Genomic DNA, 19011 nt, shown 5'->3' on the forward strand with positions numbered 1-19011 from the left:
CTACGTACATTCATAGTCTGCTCAGGGGTCTGCACAAATAACTGGCTTATATGTAATAGCAACTTTTTTCTAAGCTTGCTCAATTCTAGTTAAATTCATGTGGAACATAAAATGCCAGAAAAATTGAACAGAAGTTGGAGCCACACTTTCAGTCTCTTCTCTATGAACTATTTTAGAAAATGTGGTGGCTTTTCTTACAACCTAATCTTGCCATTTTTATGTGGCTGATTTAAAAAGTCATTCAGTATTCAAAAATAACATTGAAATGTGTTACCTATTTGGGTGTTTTGGTCCATTAACTTTTTCCGGTGGTTTTTCCAATTAAAATTACACTCACGCCATATGGCATCTATTGTGTGCTGAAACTCCCTAACTCAAAAGAAATGTCAAAGCAGATTTTGAGAGAAAAAAGAGGGCGTGAGTTAACACTTTTCAGTGGTTGGAGTCACTGGCTCCATGAAGACTAATTTCCAAGGTCCAGTTTTTCTCATTAAAAAAATTTCATAGACTCTATATTTTTTAGAACATTTTTAGATTAAAAAAAAAAAAAGCACATAGTACAGAGTTTCTATTTGTTCCCTCTCCTTTGAACAGTTTTTCCTGTATTATTAACATTATTAGCATTACTGTGGTACATGTTATAATTAATGAACCAATATCAATACATTATTATTAATTGAACTTCATAGTTTACATTAAGATTTACATTTTAGGTTGTACAGTTCTGTGGGTTTTAACAAATGCATAATGTCTTATATTCCCCATTAGAATATCATTCAGAACTGTTTCACCACCCTAAAAATCCTCAGCTTCCCCAATTCACAACCTCCTGCTCTCTCTCACCCCCAAACCCTTGGTAACCAGTAGTCTTTTTAGTGTCTCCATAGTTTTGCTGTTTATAAAATGCCAAATATTTGGAATCATTCACTATATAGCCTTTTAAGACTGGTTTCTTTCATTTAGCAATAGATATTTCAGATTTCTCCATATCTCTTGATAACTCTTTTTTTACTGCTAAATTTTATTGCACTCTATGGATATACTGCTGTTTGTTTATCCTATTTTCCAATAGGATAAACACCTTGCTTGCTTCCAGTTTTGGGTGATTATGAAAAAAAGCTGCTATACACATTCACATGCAGGTTTTTGTGTGAACACAAGTGTGCAACTAACAGGTAACATTTAAGATTACAATTGCTACATTGCATGGTGAGAGAATTTTAGCTTTTTTCATTTTTAATATTTAATTTTTTTCAATTACAGTTTATATTCCGTATTATTTTGTATTAGTTTCAGCTGTACAGCATAGTGGTCAGATAATCATATACTTATAAAATGTTCCCCCTGATATTTCCAGTATACTACTGGCACCGTAAATAGTTATTACAATATTATTGACTTCAGTCCATATGCTATATATTACATCCCCATGACTATTTTGTAACCACAATCTGTTGTTCTCAATCCCTTCAGTTCTTTCAGCCATCCCCCATTCCTCCTCCCCTCTCTGTATTCTCTGGTTTTAAATGAACAATGTTTTCATTCCATTTTTATCTTCTTTTAGCATATCATTTATGCTTTTTTTGAATTTTTTTCATCTTTTTCCTAAAGTTTTCAATATACATTTTTAACTACTCTTAAGTCCACTGCCAACTAACCCTATATTGCTTCACTGGTAGTGTGGGTACCTTATAACAGAGTTCCCAATTTCTCCCTCCCATCCCTTATAACATTGCTGTCATTTTATTTTACTTATCTATATGCTATAACCACTAAATGCATTGTTGCTATTATTACTTCGATAAAAGTTGTCTATTAGATCAATATTTTGAAAAGAAAATATTTTATTTTACCTTTATTTATTCTTTCTCTAATGTTCCTTTCTTTATGTAGATCTGATTCCCTGACTTACATACTTTTTCTGAAGAGCTGCTTTTAACATTTTTTGCAATTAAAATTATTTATTTGTTTGTTTGTTTGTTTATTTATTTATTTATGTCTAAGGAAGTCCTTATTTCTTCTCCCCTTTTCGATGATAATTTTTCTGGAAACAATTCTAGGTTGGTGGTTTCTTTTCTTTTGCACTAAACATTTCATTTTCTTTTCTTGCTTACATGCTTTCTATTGAGATGTTCCATGTAATTCTTATCCTTATTTCTTTATAGGTAGAATAGTTTCCCTCCCCTGCTCTGGCTTCTTAGAAAAGTTTCTCTTTGTCTTTAGTTTTCTGTAGTTAGAAATGCCTAGGAGTATTTTGATATTCAACCTGCTTGTTATTCTCTGAGCTTCCTGGAGCTGTACATCATGTTTATCATAACTTTTGGTATATTTTTGGCCATTATTACATTAGATATTTCTTCTGCTCTATTCTCTCTTCTTATTCTGGAGTTACATATGTTTTACACTTTTTGAATTTGTCTCACAGTTCTTGGATATTTTTTCTGTTGTTTTTTTTTTTAATTTTTTTTCCGTCCCCATTTTGGTTTGAGAACTTTCTGTTGCAATTTTTTTTTAGCCTCACTGATTCTTTCCTTGTTTCCAGTATACTGATGAACCATGAAAGGCCTATTTTATTTCTGTCCTTGTGTTTGATTTCTATCATTTACTTTTGATATTTTTAGAGTTTCCATCTCCATAGAGGGATGGACAAAAGTAGGTTTACAGTTGTGAGTACATCACAGTGTTTATTTTAGTATTATTTATTTATTCATTTATTTTACTGTATCAATAATACAATACAACTTTAAACCTATTTTCCCACTCATGTACTTATATTCTCCATCTGTTTCTGTATGTTGTTCACTTATTCAATTAGAAGCCTTAATATATTTATAATAGTTATTTTAAGTTTCCTGTTAAAATGTGTGTCATATCTTAGTATGCTTTTGATCACTGGTTTGTCTCTTCAGACATTTTTCTAGCTTTTTAGCATAGCCTGTAATTGTTTGTTGAAAACAGGACACGATATGTTGTATTATTGGGTAATAGGCACCGAAGTCATTAGACTTTCAGTGTGAAGTTTTATGTGAATCTGAATAGAAGCTGGGCTGTTTAATGTTTGCTGTAGCTATAGGTGCCAGAGGCTTTAATTTTCTTTGGTGCCCTTGTTTTCTTTTTTTCCCTCACTTGTTTCGGAGTTTCCCTAAGACCTCTTTCTTAAATAGGATTTCTGTCTTTTGGGTGGTAAGGTATGAGAGAGTGGAAGTGGTCTATAATTTTATGATTAATCTTAGTTTTTTAATGGACCTGAGTCTTTGGGCTGTGACCTTTATAAGTTTTGCTCAGCATTTTTTCTCCCTGTAGGTGTGACAGTAAGGCTGGGGCTGGAGTTCTTTTAAGTGCCCTTCTCCTGGGAATGAGACTTTAGTCCAGTTGTGTCCCTTGGACAGGCATTTCTTATGGAGAAACGCATATGGTGTATTTCTAAATTATTACTTTTATACTCCCCCTGCCTGGACAACAAGGATGCTTCTCTTACATCTTTACCATAATAACTTTGTTTTCTAGAGACAAACCCCATGGAAATATGGGGGACCCAGAGGTTTTTAACTTTCAAGCTAGTCTGTACTCAGCCTCTATCAGTTTGTCAAAATTATCATTTAAGTGGTTCATACTAGTTTGTGACTCTAGCAGCTTCTGCTTCAGGTAGGCTGATCTCAGCCATAATTCTCTGTAATGCGTCTGTTTTCCTAGATTTCAGCATAGAAGTTTTCCCTGTGATGACAGTCCCTTGATGGGTCTAAGAAAAATCATTGAGTTTTTAGTTTGTTCATCTGTTTTGTTGTTGTTGTTGTTAATGGGAATGAAGACTTCCAAGCTCTTTGTATGTTGGAGCTGAGACCAGAAGTTTCCAAAATCCAGGTTTCAAGGCTGAAGTATGTTGTAGAATTAACAATGGCCTTGGTGTTAGTCTGATCTACATTCACATTAAGGTCCTAGAATTTACATATAAGTATTACCTTGTGTGACTCATTTAACCTGTCTGTGCCTCAGTTTCTTTCCCAGTCAAATAAAAATAATTCCAAACACATGTGGTTATGTTAAAGTTAAATAACAGGGCACATGTGAGCAAGTTTATTACAGATCCTGACATGTACTTTGCAGGTACCTCATAAATTTAGTTTTGGTTTTTTTTTTTTTTTTTTTTTCAATTTAGGTACCTATGCTTGATAACAAGGACTGCTTGCAAGCCGAACCCATTGTGTGGCATTTATCCTAGGAATTAAATTCTTCTTATAAAGTATTTACCTTTCTTACAACACCAAAAAAAAAAAAAAAAAAAAAAACCCCACAAAAAAAGTGCCTTGAAAATAAGTAGTCTGCTTCTTTAAGGACTACCTTATCCTTAAGGGCTTGGTAGGAACTCAGTGGTTCCTTTATTCCTATTTTCTAATCACAAATGTAATCTCCTTTTAAAAAATGCCCAGCCTTCTACTGAAAGGCCCACGAAAACACATTTCTTTCTGTCAAGATTTGAATACAGAAACATCAGCACCAGACATTAAGGCCGATCATTTTGCTACAGTGATAGGCTGTATGCCCTGGGCTGGAGGAAATAGAAGTTATTGAAGCACTCAAAGAGAGAAAATAGCCTCATTGCATACTTCACATATCAAACTACACCTGGTGAATAGTGTCCCATTTTGAGCACCATAATTTAGGGAGGAGGCCAACAGTACTAGAGTGCGTCCAAACAGTGGTGACCAGGATGGTAATGGGGACATTTACAAATCTAAAAACCTTGATATATTTGGAGGTTCATTAATTCAGTTTATTAGATCTATTTATCTGTACCATTTATATCGTAAAACATTTCTGTTTTTTAGACTATTTTCTTTTTTAATTTATTTTTAAATACATGTTATTGATTATGCTATTACAGTTGTCCCAAATTTCCCCCCATTGCCCACCTCTGCCTGGTACGCCTCCTTCCCTCCAGCAGTCCCCCCCTTAGTTCATGTCCCTGGGTCAGGCATATAAGTTCTTTGGCTTCTCCATTTCCTATACTTTTCTTGACATCCCCCTGTCTATTCTGTACCTACCAATTATGCTTCTTAGTCCCTGCAGCTTTTCCCCCATTCTCCCCCTTCCCCTTCCCAGCTGATAACCCTCCAAGTGATCTCCATATCTATGATTCTGTTCCTGCTCTGGTTGTTTGCTTAGTTTGTTTTTTTGATTCAGTTTTTGATAGTTGTGAGTTTGTTGCTCTTTTAATGTTCATAGTTTTGATCTTTTTTTTCTTAAACATGTCCCTTTAACATTTCATGTAATAATGGCTTGGTGATGATGAACTCCTTTAGCTTTACCCTGTCTGGGAAGCACTTCATTTGCCCTTCCATTCTAAATGATAGCTTTGCTGGATAGAATAGTCTTGGTTTTAGGTCCTTGCTTTTCATCACTTTGAATACTTCTTGCTAGCCCCTTCTTGCCTGCAAAGTTTCTTTTGAGAAATTAGCTGCTGGTCTTATGGGAACTCCATTGTAGGTAACTCTCTGCTTTTCTCTTGCTATTTTTAAGATTCTCTCTTTATCTTTCCTTTGGCCTTTTATTGATGATGTGTCTTGGTGTGGTACTCTTTGGGTCCAACTTCTTTGGGATTCTTTGTACTTCCTGTATTTGTATGTCTGTTTCCTTCCCTAAATTGGAGAAGGCTTTTTTTTCATTATTTTTTCAAATAAATTTTCAAATTTTTGCTCTTCCTCTTCTCCTTCAGGCACCCCTATGATTCTAATGTTGGTATATTTAAAGTTGTCCCAGAGATTCCTAAGCCTATCCTTATTTTTGTTTTTTGTTTTTAATTCTTTTTTTCTTCCTGCTCTTCTGATTGAATGCTTTTTACTTCCTTGTGTTCCAAATCATTGACTTGATTCTTGGCTTCATCCTCTTCACTGTTGGTTCCTTGTAGATTTTTTTTTTTTATTTCACTTAGTGTAACCTTTACTTTTTCCCTTATGTTTTTACCATACTCTATGAGTTCTTTGAGCATCCTGATCACCAGTATTTTTAACTCTGCATCTGATAGGTTGACTATCTTTGTTTCTTTGTGTTTTTCTTTGTGTGTGGGGTTTTGTTCTGTTCTTCCATTTGGGCTATATTTCATTGTCTCCTCAGTTTGGCAGCTTCCCTGTGTTTGTTTCTGTATATCAGGTAGAGCTGCTCTGACTCTCTGTTTGTTTAGAAAAGGCACCTGTAACTTGTGTGGGGCAGAGCCTTAGGTAATTGCCAGGAAGGGCAACCTGCTTCACTGCTTTGTGGTTCTGTGTTGGGGGTGGGCTCAGAGAGGGGACAATGCCACTGCCTGACTTCTGGAGGTTTGCCTGGCACTCACCCTGTTTCCAGTCACTTCACCCACTTACTGTATGTGACTGGCACCCTTCTAGCTGTTGCCCTGGTGGTGAATCCCAGAGTGGGTGGGTTTGCTTGAGTGGTTATGGTTTGGTCTGTTGTCCTGTGATATAGAAGTAAAGGAGTTGCGTAAAACCTGGAGATGTGCTAAATGGATTCTGAGCTGTGAAAGTTGGAGCAGGGAGCACATGTGAGCCTGAAGTTAGATATGAACCCTTAGCTCTTTTCCCCACTGTAGTATGCATTGTTATTCTTTCTGCAGAAGATTTTAGGATATTTTGTATTTTTTTTTTTTTGTATTGATCCCTCTATGCTAGTAACAGAAACTTTTAAGTACGTATTATGGCAATATAACCTATGGAATTCCACTGTCATATATTTTGCACATTAGAGAACTGATGCCCTGTGCTAGAGATGAATTTGCCGTGTAGAAAATAAATTCATTTTAGGGAAGCTTAGATGACTGAGATCTACAAGATGGCACCGCAGTGCCAGTCTTCCTTCTCTTAGTTTATGCTTCCCTAAGGCAGAGGTGAAAGCATGACTCTGCTTTGTGGGGATTTGGACTGCGATTTCTCCCAATATATTTCCATTCATTGAGAAGAAGCCAATGGAATAATAATTAGCTTAAAAAGGAACTTAACTTTTTACAACAGTTTTAGAAATTATGCGTGTTGGGTGTAGGGCTGAGGGCAGCTAGAATGTAACCGTTGCTGAGAGGCACTGGTCTGAGTTGACTACTTCTACTTTGCAGTTGTGTAACCCTGGAAAATTGCTTAAACTCTGCTGAGTCTCAATCTCATCATCTGTTAGTGGTTATTGCAATACCAAATCCAAAAGTTGTTGCAAAAAGTAGATATTATAATATATTTGGAAATGCCAAACCATATAACCTATATGTGTTTTTAATACAAGGATGGTGTATCATTTATCTCCATCTACCCAGCACTTAAATATACCTCGTACAGTGCCTAGGCACAGTGCCTAATATAAAGTAAATGATTGCTAGCTAAAATTAAAATGAATGAGTAGTTTTAAATCTCTGTATTTCTTATGATTTTATAGAATTCATTAACTGATTCTTTGTTTTGGACTATATGACTTCTTGGCCTCATTAAACCTTTAGATTCAAGGATTGAGAGTAAAATAGCATATTGGGTTAGGAAAAGATTGTTATAAGAGAGATAAACTTCCCAGGAATTGCTTAACGTTTTAAACCAGACAAAATGAACATATGATCATACAGCAATTAATGGAAATGAAAATTAACTTTCTCAAGTCGACTTGGAAGCCCAGTAGAATTGCAATGGCATCTGCTCAGCATTGGAGGGCAAGTCATAAGCCCAAGGGAAAAATTTAGCCAACATGTTCTGCCTTGTGAAGGATCTGGGGCAGATGGTGGTGGCACGTCCCAGAGCTCACTTTTGCCACAGGTGACTGAGATGCTGGACTAAGTGATCCCAAGGAGCTGTTGGAGCACATACAGTCTTTCTAGTAGTCTGAAAGTGGTAAAATTTTGATTTTTCAAGGCTCATAAATTGGCATCATTTGGAGTACATCTACCATGGAATTTTGCACTTTGGAAGGAAATGAAAGGACTAAGTTAATTTTAAATGTCTCAGGAATCTTGGTTATTTTTGTTTGTTTTTAAACTTATTTCTTGAAAAATCTATTATTGTGGTTATTTTCTATTCCCTCATATAAATGTGGAACTCAGATTATTTGGAATAATTTATGTCTGTAATGTTTCAGTTTGGAGAAAATGAGCTGGTGACATTATTCTTTCTCTCTCAAACCAATGACACTAATTGGGCCTTCTGCCAAGGGGTAGGGGCAGCAGTTGTAATCCTGAACTTGTAGCTTCCGTAGAGTAGATAAAGCTTCTAAGCCACGTGGAAGCCACACTTACCAAGGAAGCTTAGCAGTTATAATTCCAGATATTCAGCTTACGAAAACCAGATGTGTTATTTTCAATATCAAATGTATGGATAACTGCATGGATTTTTTTTCCATCCAGAACCTATTTAAGGTATAATTCCATTTCCAGGTCTGGCAATCTGTCAGATAGTTTCCTTTACAGTTATCTAGAGAAAAATCTACCAAAAATTATTAAATTTGTGATAGCTTTTATTCTTGGGTAAGAACTTGCATCTCTTCCAGGGCTGATCAGGCTTAAATTGTTATGTAAGTTTATATAGTATATGGTTTGTTGTGAAATATTTATCTCTGTCACAGAATGAACTGTCTTGAAATACAAGATATTTTCAAATGAATAAATTAATGAGAGAAAGCAAAATAACTTCTCATTTAACCTATTTTTAATTAGTATTTTCATAAGAGTCCAAAACATTAACTGAATCCTGGCTTCTGTCATTTGAAATATAATTTGTGTCTCTAAGAATTTATGTACATATCAGGGTTTGGAGTTTGTGTTCAGAAAGGAAAATTGACTTATAGAAGCAAGTAACTTCAGGAGTCAAGGCAATATGAGTCAATTATTTAAGGCAAATAACACCTTAATCACCACAGCTGAAGAGAAATTTCAAATTCAATTACACCCTAGATTTTCATGCTTTAATTTGTGGGCATTTCTCTCTCTCTTATTTTACAGAGGCCTTTGAAATTGTTGTCCGCCATGCCAAGAACTACACCAATGTCATGTTCAAAACCAACTATCCAAGCCTGACCCCACAAGCTTTTGAATTTGTGGGCGAATTTTTTACTGATGTGTCTCTCTACATCCTGGGTTCTGACATCAACGTGGATGACATGGTCAACGAACTGTTTGATAGCCTGTTTCCAGTCATCTATACCCAGCTAATGAACCCAGGCCTGCCTGAGTCGGCCTTGGACATCAATGAGTGCCTCCGTGGGGCAAGGCGTGATCTCAAAGTATTTGGGAATTTCCCGAAGCTTATTATGACCCAGGTTTCCAAGTCACTGCAAGTTACCAGGATCTTCCTTCAGGCCCTCAATCTCGGAATCGAAGTGATCAATACAACTGATCACCTGAAGTTCAGTAAGGACTGTGGCCGAATGCTCACCCGAATGTGGTACTGCTCTTACTGCCAAGGACTGATGATGGTTAAGCCTTGTGGTGGTTACTGCAATGTGGTCATGCAAGGCTGTATGGCAGGTGTGGTGGAGATTGACAAGTACTGGAGAGAATACATTCTGTCTCTTGAAGAACTGGTGAATGGCATGTACAGAGTCTATGACATGGAAAACGTCCTGCTTGGTCTCTTTTCAACAATCCATGATTCCATCCAATATGTCCAGAAGAATGGAGGAAAGCTGACCACTACTGTGAGTACCAGTCTTCAGTTTTCAGAGGAACTGGGTGCTCTTAGCATGCGGGCAGGCAGGCTTACAGTAGCAGGAGCTATTGGAGAGAAGTGAGAAAAAGATCAGAGGGTGGGAAGGGATGATGGGCTGAATGACCTCACAGAATTAGGCAGCACATTAAGACCACAGGTTATGGAGTCATAACCCTGGCTTTGAATGTTAGCTCCACCCATTTGCTTACTATAGGAATTTGGGTATATCATTTTATCTTTATGATCTTCATATTTCTGATTTATAAAATAAGGATAAAAAGAATATCTTGTTCATAGGGAATAACATGTTAAAGCACTTAGCATCTGCCTGATACATGGTAAGTCTTCAGTAAATATTAGCTATTATTACCATTGTTGTGAGTTATCATGATTGTCATGACAGCCCTTTGAGTTAGGAGCTATTATCTCCATTTTACAAATGAGGAAACTGAAGCTCAGTAAAACTAACTTGCCTAAGGCTATACCGCTATAGTTAGTGGAAGATTCATGATTCAGAAATTGATTAGATCTCCCTTTAATCAAGTTATCAGCAATTTTTTTGGTTCTGACTTCACTCGCATGTTTTTAATCTTATATATCACATTACCATTTTAAAAATACTTTAAATGCAGAAGACCTAACTAGAACCCACTAATTAAACCTACATAAGAACATAAATGAGGCAAAACATTCATGTTTCCCAGCAGTTGTTTCTTTCTTTCTTTTTTTTTTTTTTCTTTTTTTACAGCCTCGATTATATGAGTCAGCCTGATGGAGTTTGTGATGGGATTTGTGATGGGACATTTCTGCAGTGAGGCAGCAATTTGCTTGATTTCAGTCCCACATTGTTAGTTACATTATGCCTGCCAAGAAGAGTATGTGCATTCTGAACCACAAGAGGAACCCACTTTTCAATTTACAGTAGAACATACAGTCAGGAGCTGTAGCCAGATCTTAGCTACTAGTGCTGAATGACCCCCGAATGCTGCCAGCTTTGTGGAAGGTGGTGGCAGAATTGTCTAACACTACCATTGTTGAGCTCCTGCTACATTTCAGACACTCTGCTGCCCAGTTTGCATAATCCTGCGTCACAGGCCCTAATAGTGTCCCCATTCCACACAGGAGGAAATGAAGCTTAGAGAAGGTAAACACCTTGCCCAAGATCTCGAAGCTAGTTAAGTGGACATGGAGGGAAACTGAGGTTCAAACCCAGGCTTGGTTGACTCATAGTCTTAGCTTCTATACAATGTAATTGTTGTGTACTCTGAACCATTGTTTACCCAGAATTTGTAGGGAAAATTGGGCCATTTAGCTTTGTCTTTACATACTGGAAAATGATAGGGGTAATTGGTTTCTTTGGTGAATTAAACTAGGAGGAAAGGACAGAAATGATGCAACCGACAGCATGACTACTTACAGAGCCACTTCAATTGTCCCATTCACAATGTTAGCTGTTTAAAACACATTAGCTAAGAAAATATTTTATAGTAAAATGAACAGAAATGTCCAATCTAATGACAGTGTTCTTCTATGGCTAATTATTTCCTTCACTGCTTTATAGTATGAGGCCAAATTCTGGGGCTTCATGCAAAAATAAATCTCACACAACTAGCAAAATGAAAATTTAGTGCACTTATATGGTCATTACCCTTATATTGATTGAGGACTCACTATGTGTCAGACACAAAACAAGGGTGCCAGGGCTAGGGGAACATCTTCAGTATGAGGGAAAATGAGGAAGCAATATTAAAGACAGGATATAGGAGTGTTTAAAGTTTGTCCGTGATATTGGTCACTTGACAGCAACATAATTGATTTTGAAAACATGTGTTCTCCTCTTAAACACAAAAATAGGGTGGGGATCTGATAAGGGATTAAGTGCATAATTTTGATCACATTCTAGACATAAAGATTTATTTAATAAACTTTAATTAAACATCTGCTCTTTCTATGGCACTTTGCCAGGTGCCAGGTATTCGGTTACCCAAGGCATAGTTCTTTTTAAAAAAATACTTTGTATATTTATGTTTAGAGAGGGCGAGATACTTGTTATGTGAGAGAAACATTTGATCATTTTCCTCTTGTGCCCCCAACCAGGGACCTGGCCTGTATCCCAGGCATGTGCCCTAACCAACTAGGAATTGAACCGACAACCTTTTAGTTTGCAGGGTGATGCCCAACCCACTAAGCTACACCAGCTAAGACATCGTTCTTAAGTCTTGGAAAGGTCAGTCCAGTTAACTGAGAGACATGCAACTGAATACATTTCACCACAATGGCCATTTCACTATAATGTGAATGTTGGATGGGCTGTGAGAGATTACCTAGTCCAATCCCATTGATTTACAAATGAAAACAATAAGTTTAGGGAGATTTGCCCCAGGTTAAGTGATTAATAAGATAGCCAGGAGTAGAATGCAAGGTCTTCTGCTGCTACAATCTAACTAGTGCTCTTTCCACCATACCTGTCTGTCTCCCATTAGACCCTCCCAGTCTTTCACACTAAAAGCTCCATTAGGATTATACAAAAACATCATGAACTTCAATTGGATAACTATTTCAGGGTGCCAAACCTGCTATATTTTAGGTGCGCACGTGTGTGTGGGTGCGTGCATGCACATGTGTAGAGAGAATGCATTTCATGTCATTATCATTTAGAAAGAAATTTTTTGGTTGTCAAGAGGTGCTCAGTGCTTTCTGTCTTGGCCATTAGGGGCCCAATTGCCCCCAGCTCCTAGGTAGTTATGAGACCATGAAGTTTGTCTTCCCCAGGGAATGCTTGAACTAGAACAGAAAGCATATGTAAACTCTGCCTTGTGGCTGTTTTATGATCACACATACCAAATAATGATGATTATGGGGGGAATCATTGGCCAGGTGTGATCTAGCCCATACTCTGTATGGTCCAGAAAGGGGCCGAACCATTTACAGGGGCAGAGGGGAAGTGAGGGCTGAGGAGAATGTAGAACTCTTTTCATGTTAACAAACCCAAAGAATGCCCTAAAGTAAAAGTTCATTTAAAACTAAAGTATTAATGAGGTTTTGCTGTAACACCCTCACTTTTCTGTTGTGTTAATATGTAAAACCCTGCCAGTTGGTCCTACATGAGGCTAAGTTGTGTTGAGAGATGTCTTTGATAATATGTTCTTCATGAGCTCTGTTGAGACCACCTTTTTAGCTAGCTACAAGCTGTGCCATGAGATCTGCCATACAGGGATTTCACCCAGTTGTTTTGGTGGCTACCATGTACCCCATGTCATGCAGGACATTTTGGTTTTCTAAGTGAATGGGGCACTGTTAACTATTTGTAAATATGGCCTGTTAGTGCTTTCATTTTCTATAAGATAGTTTTCAATTCTACCGAGTGAAAGCATGCAAGTGCATGTTGAGGTGTTGTCACTGGCGGCACTCCTGGAGGCGGTAAACATACAGTTTGCAAACTCGGCTCACTATCACAATCACTTGGGGAACTTATTAAATAGATTCCAGAGTCCACTGTGTGGATTTTGATACCATAGGTCTGTGGATAGGCTGGAGAATTTGTCATTTAAAAAGGGCCCCAGTTGGTTCTGATACTCCCTTGGGAGCAATTCCAGCTACCTTATTTGTGAGATAAGGTAAAGGCCAGAGGTTGGAAGTGAAGGACAGTTAATGGCAAAGTTAGGACCTCAGGTTCCTCATTTAGAAAATGGGGTTGCTCTATGGATTATTGAAATGATAGATTCAAAGTACCTGGCAAAGTTTGAGGCACATGACAAGTAGGTACTGACCTAACCCCAGCCCAATTCTCTTTCTGTTACATTTTTCTAAGTTCAAATGGACAATGAGTTTTTTAAACTTGTTCTTAAGTGTCAATATGTATATTATTAGTGTCCACAGAAGTGAATCAGAGTAGTGTATGAGAATGAGAGAGAGAGAGAGAGAGAGAGAGAGAGAGAGAGAGAGAGAGAGAGGAGATAAGAGATTAGAATAGGGAGAAGAAGTGAAGGAGAGAAAATATTGTATTGAAAAGTCCAAGGAAGTATCAAAACTGGACTGTAAATAGGTCCATCTTAACTATCTCCATTTGTGAACTAGGTTAAATATCTTGGCCCCAAGTAAGTATCAAGTAGGTCTTTAATAGAATTTGGGTAAGAATATCACTGTTAAATTTGTCAGCATATTATTGAATTCCATACCTTATACCTTAAGCAAATATAAATTCTTATAGTTTTCAATATACATATCTTCAACATTGTTGTTACGCGACACCCAAATTGTTGAATGCCACAACCTCTTTTTAAAATGCAATTGTTTTTATTCTTAAACCATTTTGATTGTTATTACCATATATCTATGTATGGATTATATGCATAGCCATTGTATATTTCACATTATAATTTATCCACTGATTGAAGGAGTAATAATCAGCATGTTATATGTTTATTGCTCTCCGAGAAAGTTTCCCAAAACTTTCTATGATGATTTTATTTAGTTTCTTTACCCCCAAAGTAATTGCTCACATATTCTTACGTGGCTGTTTGCACTTTTATTTTTCCATTTGTACTCATGTATTTTATTGATTTATCTCAGAATTTCTTAATATTAAGTGCTTCCTCTCCCACAATTTCATTACCTAAGCTTCTTGTATGCTTCATTGAATATAGTGCAAAATTCAAAGGCGATACCTTTTCTATCGCCAATATTTTTCCCTTTTTTCCTCACTGTGATATTTGTTTTAGCACTGTCTGAAATTGGATTTATTTCAGGAAACATTTATTGAGCATCTACTTGTGGAAACACTATGATAGACACTGGGGGTCCCAGGGAGTGGCTGGTAGATAACCATATCTCTGTTGCTCCCCTCCTGGGTCACTTGACTAGCAGGTGCTAAGATTCCAAACAGAATCCGCCTGACTTCAAAGCTCATTTTTCAACCATTATTCTGTATTCTCCTTCAAATAGTTCCACTCTCCCTTCACCATAATCTTCATTCCCTAAACACAGGCTAAGTAGGTTTTTATTATCTCATTTAATATCCTGTATTACTCTACTATTTTTCCAGCTGCACAGTTTTTGGTTTTTTTTTTTAACTCATTCTCCCTCCTTGGAGACTTTTCCTATAGTATTTCTCAATTAAGTACTAAAAGGCACTAGATTTTTAGTCTTCATAGTACTTAATTGCACATAGTAATTTCTAGGCAAAGAAAGAATGTTTATATAGCTGATGGAAGACCCAGTGACACAGTGAAATGTCATTGCCTGGAATCTATATTGAGCAGTGTCAGTGGTGAAGAATAGGCTGTCTTCCAGTAGCAGTGTTTGAAATCTGCCTGTTAAAGCAACAGATAGTTTTTAGCACATTTGCTTTTTACTCTGGACATCAACAGTACATCCAGGTCTTCATTATGGTGTTTCCTTAGTAGTAACATTGCCTACTGAGGACATAACATACTCCGGTACACAAATACATCCATTTCCTTTGCTGGAATTTCTGAAGATAGCTCCAGTGAAGTCAGTATTTATTAATGTGTGCTAGGAAGCTCTGTAGAAGATTCTCTGTTGATCCTTGATAATAATTCACTCTATCAAATTCTTATACTTTGCTGTCTGCGTGAGTGACTATAACTCATCAGAATTTCCAAGATTAGCCCTGCTTTCCTCTCTGCTTTTGAAGGTGAGGTTATTTCTCAGGTGTTAGAATGTCAGTGTTTTCTCCTCTCGCTATCAGTTTGGACTTGCCTTTTTTTTAAGTCTCAGATAGAGATACCTGAGTTCTGAATTCATACAAGTGGTTTCAGTACCAAGTAATTTCAAAGTGATAAGAACAAGAAAATGGCTCACTACCTAATTAGTGTCTGTAGGTCAGCATCTACAACTGTGGTAAAGAAGTTTACTTGCATGAGGTCTGTTTCTGAAAAGGGAAAACTGTTTACAGGCTGCCATCCTTTATTTGTCCACAATAAAATAGCTTTAGTGCTTCCCACGGGTAAAATAGATCGTTTTTAAACATAGATTACCTATTTATTGAAAGAGAAAGATACGGATGAGAAAATTGGCACCCCTTTTAGGCACTAAATGTTAATTTCATGGCATGTTTCAAACAATGGTCACACAAAGAGGGCTTTTAATGCTTCTTCCTATATAAATATAGGGCACAATAGGAAATTAGGTAGGCTCTTTATGACTCTAGAGTTACTTGCCTTTGCCTTTGTAAGAAATGGCAGTGCGATTATCAGTTGTTTTATATGTTCTGAATCTTTAGAAAGTTTCCCTCCTTTCTGTGGTGTATGGACTAATATGGTAGGAACATGTATGTCTTCAAGAGCTGTGAAAGATCTGAGGTTTTTACCCTAATTGCAAGCCAACAAGTTAGCTGGCCACAGTTTCATTGATGGTGGTGAAAGGCACAAGAGGACTGGCTCAGAGATGTAGGACAGTTCTTTTTCTCACAGCAGTGGCAGTGGCCAGAGTATCAGCATGTGTGCAAGGTCCCCCTGAGCACTGATACCCATGCAGGAAGGTGAAGAGGGGCAGATGACTCCTGCACACTCGGTGAGCTACATTACAGGAGCGGAACCTTATGCTTAGGGAACTGCAGTCATTTATAATAGGTGGTAAGTCTGCCTGCTCTTTTTCCTAAAGGGATGTACTATCTCTGCCTTCTAAGACTATTCACTACACAAAGATACTTGAAAAATGATAGTCTATGGAGGGAAAAAAGTGCTTCTGTTCATACGACATGCAGAAATACAATACCCATGGAAAATTGTCTTGCAACACATGATCGTCCAACCTTGGATGGCTACAAGAACATCTCAAATTCACAATGCTTTTGGAGGCTTGCATGAGAAATTTTGAAGTTAGTGAAGGCACTTACTTCATCCCTGACGGCGTGTACAAAAGGCAGGGCTATGTGTCATGTGTTGGAGAGTAGCAGAAGGCACATCCACAGCGAATACAGGAGCAGTTTTCTCAGCTCTTTAGAAAATACTTGAAAAAGTATGCAGGAACCTGACGGTTGCCTCTGCTTAGGAGCAAACTCTGCTCCTTTGGGTATCTTGCTACTTACTACTCTATCGTTCTCTCTTTTGGTCTCTAAGCTTTCATTTACTTTCTTGCTTGTTCAGGCTCTGGGGTTGGGAGTTTGTATTTTCAATTGGCTTGGGCCAGTGAGGTTTTTCTCTTTTACTGCACTTCTAAGGTGACAGAAGTGATAATCACAGAGCAGTAACTAGATGCTTATGCATGTCTGCTGGGAGTGATGTAAAGGACTGATGTATCCTCAGAGTATATTTAGAAACTATAGAAATCAGGAATATTCACCCAAGTGGGCAAAGTCCAATAAGACCTCCCCATGACCTGATATCCTGAGATCCGTGTGCTCCCAGGATGACAGTGAGGAAGTCAGAAATGCCTTTTTTTATATTGGGTGGCCAGAGAATCAGAGCACACAATGAAAGCAGCCTCCTACCTGGCAGAGGCAGAAAAGCCCCCAAATAGTTGTTCTCTTTGTTGTGAAACCTAAAATGCCTCAGAAAACTTGGAGCCATGTACAAGTGTGATTCCTCTGTAATCTTTTTTTTCCCCCACTTGAAATAAGGTTACTCTTGGTAACTGTAGTGCAACATCATTCACACACAATAGCACCACAGGTAACCTTGGCTCACCAACCTCTTATAACTATGCACTGTGCTATTTTGCTCAGGTCTGGCAGAAAACGCTTTCTACTTGGACCGTTTCTTAAAACGCAATTCCCCTTAATGCCACCAGGAAAATTTGAAAACATATTTTGAATATCACAGAAGCAGTTTTAAATGAATTTGCACTATAGTATACTAATTTCCTCAAGGGAAGGTGTGGTTATAAATTTTGCTGTAGTAATGAGTTTCACAAAAGGCCAAGATGAAGGAGTTTGGGCAATTTTCTTCCAGGGTGTTGCAGCCTTGGTAAGGTAAAATACAAACTTTATTATTACGGGCAACCACAACGTTCTGAGTGATGGTACTGGGAACTTACACTAGACCTCACAATTTACCATTCCTTTCCATGTTGGCGGGGGAGGAGCACATGCATTAATAGAGAAAGACAAATAACCTTCATTTCGGTTATAGGCTTCTTAATGTCCTTTTGAAGTGTTCCTTTGGGGCCTGTAGTTCAGAATGCATCAGACTTCTCAAAATGCTGTAATGGGCATTGAGGGATCTTACTGGGGCATTGATGATGTTCTAAAATTGGTTTGCAGTGATGGTTGCATACCTTAGTAAATTTACTTCATTAAATTGTACACTTGAAATGGGTGAATTGTCGAAATCCAAAAATATGCATGAATAACGTTGTGAAAAATATTTCATAAAATAAAAAAAGCCCTGGCTAGTGTGGCTCAGTCAGCCTGCAAACTAAAGGGTCTCTGGTTCAGTTCCTGGTCAGGGCACATGCCTGGGTTGCAGGACAGGTCCCCGTTTGGGGGTGTGCGAGAGGCAACCACACATCGATGTTTCTCTTCCTCTCTTTCTCCATCTCTTCCCCTCTCTCTACAAATAAATAAATAAAATCTTTAAAAATTTTAAAAAACCTATGGACATAATATATATAAAGCATTTCAAATGCAACAGCATATAAACATATTATAAAACAGCTGGTAAAACAATACATGTATAAATGTTAAGCGTATCATTCAAATAAATTACTATATGAAGTGAATTGAACCAATACAAGTAATGCTGGAATCTAGAAGACAAAAAAAGATCCCTTTGGGGAGTACATAACCCAGGAAGGCTGTTTTCATATTTCATACTGGGGGTGGGTGTTGGGAAGGATTTATGCTGCCTTCTTATTACCAATTTTAAAGCTTTTCTGAAAAATATTCAGAAAGTGAATTAATTTTTCCTTTTTTCATTCCACTCAGAATGTCTAAAACAGATAAAGTAGGAAACAGAACCATTATATTTGGGTGCTGTCTATTATCATTTGCTGACTGAGAGTCTATCTAAGCCTTTCTGCTTTTTGCAGATAATTAATTTTATTCCTAAATGTAGGAAAGAGTGATTGTAATCAGTACGTTTGTACTTTCAGCCACAAATAGAGCCCATCAAATATATGCAGTACAAATAAACCTCATAAAATAGAGCGCTCAAGCACTGGTTGAAGTTAATGTGCTATCTTTTTATTTCAAAGAAAAAAATGTATGATTTTTAAAAAGTCAATCTTGCTATTCTTACAGAGTTAACATATGAACCCCACTTTTTCTAACCCAAGCTTACGCTGTAAATTATTCTTATCATTAAATCTCATGAAACAAAGCTGAAAGAGGCTTTGATGACACAGAAACCAACTGGTCAATAATCGGGTATACATATTTCTGAGTTCT

The 19011-nt window shown here is 37.3% G+C and overlaps 1 protein-coding gene across 1 annotated transcript in view; it reads left to right on the plus strand.

Annotated features, from left to right (window-relative positions):
* The window catches only part of GPC3 (glypican 3), a 408165-nt gene that overhangs the window by 211479 nt on the left and 177675 nt on the right, over positions 1 to 19011 (plus strand). Inside the window, exon 3 of the mRNA XM_090263980.1 lies at positions 8957 to 9651. Within this exon, the coding sequence (XP_090120106.1) occupies positions 8957 to 9651 (695 nt within the window). The remainder of the gene's footprint in view (positions 1 to 8956; positions 9652 to 19011) is intronic.

The sequence above is a fragment of the Furipterus horrens genome, unplaced genomic scaffold (genome assembly GCF_987537825.1).
Source record: "Furipterus horrens unplaced genomic scaffold, mFurHor1.1.pri manual_scaffold_17, whole genome shotgun sequence".
In the NCBI taxonomy this organism is placed as follows: Eukaryota; Metazoa; Chordata; class Mammalia; order Chiroptera; family Furipteridae; genus Furipterus; species Furipterus horrens.